Below are 5,880 nucleotides of genomic sequence, written 5' to 3'. Positions count from 1 at the left end.
GGTGATTTTGTTTTATCAACCTTTTCTTCACAAGGGAAGAAAGGGTTGATACAATGTGCAGCAAAGCCAGCAAAAACATATATAATACAACAAATGTGCAGCAAGCTAGCAACAACATTCGGTACAAATATCATTGCATAAGAGTTTTTTTCAATGAATAACCAGGTGAATTTTTTCAATGGATAGCCAGGCGCAAATTCCAGACCCATACTTATGCGCATTCAAACTGTAAAGCATATGCATCTATGTTGTTTTAATTTCCAAATTAACTAACAACCATTCTCTGTTAATTTCCAAATTAACTAACTGATCCATTGACCTCTATGCTTACTACATGTCATCCACACCATGGCGGTATCGGTACTAGCTGCCAAAAGTTTGTTTCTTGATGTGTCTGCCCAAGTTGGATGATTTGCCATAATTCTAGTATTTCTTTCTTCCAATCATCCATGGAGAATCACAACAGCAGTAGTATTATTGTTTTAGACTCTTAGCCTCCACACACACCAAAGGAAGAAGTCACAGCCATAGTACGGAAAGAAGTTTGCATCATGTAGATCTAGTGTATGTAGCAAGCGCGGAAGGCAAACGTGTTTGACGGACACCAATGGGCTGGTGGGAGTTGCACAAACCATCGAGTACTAAGTGATACATGTGGTCAGAAATGATTTGGGCATTTGTTTTCATAGTCGAGGGTGAAAACTGGACTCCATTACTTTTTGAGAACTACGCAATACCCATGTTCCTCTTGTGTTTAATCACTCTCCACTGCGGGTTCAGTACGTGTGCATTACGTGAACTGTGCTTGCACTTATTTATTTTTTGTGTTTCAGGAAGTACTAGTTCGATTTACTTGGCTTGGACCCGAGGAGGATGAATGGGTTGATGTTTGTAAATGTGTGAGAGTGCGTTCTCTTCAATGTGTTGATGTGCTGCCTGGGGATCTCATTATGTGTTTTAAGGTATCCATCTGAAACAACTTCTCTTCACCTGACTTGGCAAGTTAGCAGCTCACAACTTGATAATTCATGTCTTCCTGAAACATGACAGCTGCTCCATTTTGCTGTTGTTGTGCACTTGAAAATTCTGCTAGTTAACTTATTATTCCACGGTTATTTTCTTACTGTTACTTGTTGGCGTATGATAGAGTAGTGATGGGTATGTCGTTTGGGTTTCACTCAAGTTTCTTGTTGACACTCAAGTTTCCGCAGTTTATATAGGCTCTATTTCTTGTTTGTATATACTTATAAAAGTTATGATTCCAGTTTGCGAGTTCTCAAACTATTGTGATTGACAACACTTATTAAATGGCTTTACTTTAATACTTTAAGAATTGTAAGTTTCAGTACTTTAATAATCTTTAATATGATTACATCAAGCCGGCTCCGGTAGGGGAGCGGCGACAGCGGCGCGTCGGCGGCTCGTTCTGACAGCGGTAGTGGTCGTTCGGTGGTCTCGGAATCTCGATATAATTTTATTATATTTGAGGTGCTTTGTACTTTCGGTGAACTTTGACAATAGATATGAATCATTTTTCGCAGAAAAAAAGATTACATAGGACATTTAACTATAACTCTGTGTCTTTCCATATTCTTGGTAATCGTATTACATAGTACATACCTGTGATGCCACTTGGTCCAACCGGCACCATTGATTTGGCTATTTATTAGTCGAGACGCGAATGACCAAAGGACCGTAAAATCAATGCATTTTATTAAGTCATACTTCTGAGTACTAAAACTGATTTTCAATCTTAAATTGGGTGTGAATTTATCCAATAAATATTATTATTACTTCATTATTAAATTAAGCACTGAAAGCTTCGTGTTGTTTTTCAAAATGAAGGCTGTAATGTAACCTATCTCTGGCCATTTATAAAGTGGATAAATTAACTTTCATTAAATAAGGTGCATAAATTAGAGCATTGAGAGGAAAAATGCATGACTTTACTACTCTTTCAAGGCAGCATTATATACTCAAACTACAGTATTGTTGAGGGTCTGAGTAAGGATTTTTGGTCGCTGGGAAAGTTGATTTAGCTGTCTCGTAATGTAGTGTTATCATTTAATCAAGTTGATTTCTGTGCTGAATTGAACAGGAAGGTAAAGAGCAGGCCCGCTATTTTGATGCACATGTTCTTCAAGTTCAAAGGCGCAGGCATGACGTAAGGGGGTGCCGCTGCAGGTTTCTTGTTTGTTATGATCATGATCACTCTGAGGTAATTCTCCTTCTGTCTACACTGTGGAGTGTCCATGCATTTACTCTGGTTCCATTGTTACATCATGGTTAGATGTCAGAATTAATTCAAGCTTGGGTCCTGGAATTATTTATCGGGCTGTTTGCCAGATAATAAATTGGATTTTGGACTTCATCTTGGACTCCATGAAAGTTATTAGCCAACTACAACCGAAGTTCCAAATCAGACCTCCAGCCCTATAATTTATATGTAGTTGGCTGTGGTTTTGTTCTTCATAACATGCCTGGACATCAATAAATGAGTAGCTCGCCACGGCCTTTTCTCTGCCCATTAAAATCCATCCCACTTTCTGTAGGAAACCAAACTTACTTCAAAGTATCCATGTCATTTCATTTCCAATCAGCAATTTTTTTGGCGACCAACAAAAGAAATCTGGTTTCTATAAGATTGATTGGGAAAAAAACAGTCCCTCCATTTTTATATACAAGGCCACAAATTTAGATTACAGGTACCAATGTAAAATTTAATGTCTATTTTGCAAGTCGGTTTTTCTTTTCATTTACTAGGATCATTGGGGCATCTACAATGCAAGAGCGCTTAATCGGGTGCTTAGACAATAAAATAAATTAATTATGGAACTTGCGCGGGTGTAGGAGTTTGTTTCCCCAACGGAGGAGCGCCTACTCAAGCGCTAATCTAATTCTTTTTCGTGTGGGAAAAAATGGATAGCGCTTGTTAAAAAAGGTTCGTACGGGAGAAAAAAAGGGAAGCGCCCAATCGCTAGAAAGGCATCGACGCCAGCGAAAATCCTTCGATGGAACGGGATTTACCCATAACGGCCAGGACTTGAATCCTGGCTGGCCTAAGCGCCGGGGTTGTACATGCCCTTAATACGCTCTATGCATGCAAGGAAACTGAGTGGATGATGTAGCTGACTGTCATTATGACTGCATGCATGCAAGTATTAAATAGGTTGCTAGTACCAGAAAATATCATTAATTTTTCCTTGATTACTATTGGTGGCCTTGTATACTCTCTTCGTCTAGGTGCATAAGTCACCTTATGAAAACTAAATAATCTCAAAACACTTAGGCACGATACATTAACTCACCTCATTTCTTCTTTCTTGACATAAATAAATGAATCAACCAATAAAAGATGTGGGGTGTCTATGCTTTCGATGACCGGAGACTACCAAACAAGACATGTAGTGGTCAGTTCATTACATGCAATGCTATTAATTACCAAATAAATATTACGTTCTCTCGTTTTTCCCTCCGCCTTAGTAGCGGTGCACAACGTAAAATGACTTATGCACCTGGATGGAGAGAGTAGATGCAAAATGTATATTCCATAGTGGCCTTATATAAATAAATGAATGGAGTACTATATTTTTTGTGCTAGGCTACTTATCTTACTTCATCCGTCTAGGTGTATAAGTCACCTTACGAAAACCAAATAATCCCAAAATACTTGGACGCGGTACATTAACTTCCACCTCGTTTTTTATTTCTTGACATATCAACCAATAAGAGATGTGGGATGTGCATGCTTTCAATAACTTGAGACTATCAAACACGACATGCAATGGTTAGTTCATTGCATGCAATGCTATTAATTAGCAAATAAACATTAAGTTTTCTCATTTTCCCCTTCTCCTTGGTTGCGGTGCACAACCTAAAATGACTTATTCACTTGGACGGAGGGAGTACTATGTAGTCAAATAAAAAGGAGTAATGAGTTTAGTTTGTTTTATGATGTTTATACCAAATAATTTATTTTTGCATTTCTTTTCACGTGACAGGAGTTTGTTCCACTGAGCAATGTATGCCGTCGATCAGTGCACCAAAAAGCCCAAAAGCCGCACGAGATGATGGATGTCAACACTGACAAGGTGACCGGGGGCGGGGTTCCCATTCCATCAGATCAAGGAGGTCCGTCTGACAAGCCGGTTGCTCCCTTACTTGACTCGCCTACTAGCACTGGCAGCAATTCAGTGGCAGATGTTGAGGCGGGGGGTATGGAGGCTACCCCAAATGGTGATGGTGCAGATGAAGCACATGGCGACAAGATTGATGTGGGAGCGTAGCTCTTTCACTTCCTTGTGAACTTTAGTCAAAAAGATGTTCGCCTAAGACAATCGAGAAAGGATGTTTGGTTGCCCAGTAACTGTAATGTGCCCATGTTGACTGGATTGATTGTGTCGGATTGGGTATCTATATCTATATAGGTATGTCGTCAGAGAAGATATTGTTGTGCTTCAGTCCAATAAAAGTTTGGCAGTTGTGTCATTCCCTGTAAATAGAATTAGCAAGGGGTAATTTTATCCCGCGGAAGGCCCTCCAAATACAGGATCCGTCTATATATATCTTGGAAGAAGGGATCCATATATAGATCCCCCTTTGTCATCTTCCTCTACCTGTACATCTCACGCTCTCCATTCATCTCCTAAGGGCTGCACCAATTCCTTTCCTTGTTTTCCTTCTTTTTATCTGTTGTCATTCGATCGGTTTGCCACCGGCGGTTGACTCCTCGCATTTCAAAGCTGATGGTGAAGCTAGTATTGCCCTTGTAATTGGCACCATTGAGGAAGCAGTTTACATTGAGGATATCCTCCAAAACCTGAACTCTATGACATCGCAACATTGCTAGATGAGATGGGCGCTCCTTCATCATGATAATACTCCCTCCATTTACTTATACAAGGCCACTATGAAAAATACACTTTGCATCTATACAAGGCCACCAACACTAATCGAGACAAAAGTGAAAAAAAATCAGCTTTCAATCCCTTCGTTGCATGCATATGTTGTATTAATAATCCCACTAAACGAAAAGAAAAACGGGTTTACAAAGCAAGAAATTAAATTTTATCTTGGTATCTGTAATATGAGTTTGTGGCCTTGTATATATAAATGGAGGGAGTAGCAGCGTAGGAATGTAAGATCCCTTTTTATGAATCAGATTTGTCAGTGTTACAAACAAACACGATTTTGTTTTTGTATAAAGGACAAAAATGATAATTGTAGGCTCGAAAAACTTATTTAGTATAACCGAATTTTTTAGGGAGTATAACCGATTTTCAGTTGCTTTACCATGGCGATTTTCATCACCGTTCCCCACCTAATTTTACAAAAGAAGAGATATAGAGATCCAAACTACAATCGATATCATATGTGCAATTGAGTTTAGGATACCAGAACCAAGTTTTTGCTCGCATCTCGTGGGTTGCTCATGTGACTCACGGGGCTAACGCCGGCGCCGCCCCAACCAACTCCTCTTTTGCTCTCCTCTCGGTCGCCATGGCCGCCGACCTTCAGCCAGGCCACGGTGGCGACAAGGCACCTCCTCCTCTTCCCCCTGCTACCCGGGCGTTCCCCCTCTATCTCACGCAAAGACGAGGTACGGATCTCTCTCGCCCAGCCGTGGCCCTGCTTGGTAGCGGCACGACTCTCGGAGCGCATGGGTGTGAGGCAGGCTACTACCACCGTGTCATGTTGGCACACCTACTCGCGGATGGGCAGCGGTCGTGGAGGGTTTCCTGGCAGCCGCTCGAGGTTGGATCCGCCAGATCCAAGATCCAACAGGCTCCTAATCCGTCTGCTAGCTTCCTTGGGCATGGCCTTCCCATTGTTGCTGGACCTTGTGGCTACTTCTGGGCGCTCAGTACCCAGATCTAGGGT

At 41.0% G+C, this 5,880-nt stretch overlaps 1 protein-coding gene across 4 annotated transcripts in view; it reads left to right on the top strand.

Moving 5' to 3' along the window:
- LOC123129222 (protein SAWADEE HOMEODOMAIN HOMOLOG 2) overlaps window positions 1-4,563 on the top strand; it is a 15,475-nt gene extending 10,912 nt beyond the window's left edge. For all 4 annotated transcript variants that reach the window (XM_044549460.1, XM_044549461.1, XM_044549459.1 and 1 more), the window contains 3 exons: window positions 834-962; window positions 2,099-2,218; window positions 4,002-4,563. In XM_044549460.1, coding sequence (XP_044405395.1) covers window positions 834-962; window positions 2,099-2,218; window positions 4,002-4,286 — 534 coding nt within the window. In that variant the 3' untranslated portion in view covers window positions 4,287-4,563. The remainder of the gene's footprint in view (window positions 1-833; window positions 963-2,098; window positions 2,219-4,001) is intronic.
- Window positions 4,564-5,880: the final 1,317 nt, after the last annotated feature.

Source organism: Triticum aestivum, chromosome 6A, assembly GCF_018294505.1.
Source record: "Triticum aestivum cultivar Chinese Spring chromosome 6A, IWGSC CS RefSeq v2.1, whole genome shotgun sequence".
In the NCBI taxonomy this organism is placed as follows: domain Eukaryota; kingdom Viridiplantae; phylum Streptophyta; class Magnoliopsida; order Poales; family Poaceae; genus Triticum; species Triticum aestivum.
Note: the sequence above shows the minus strand (reverse complement) of the source record. Positions and strands in the feature narration are given on the sequence as shown.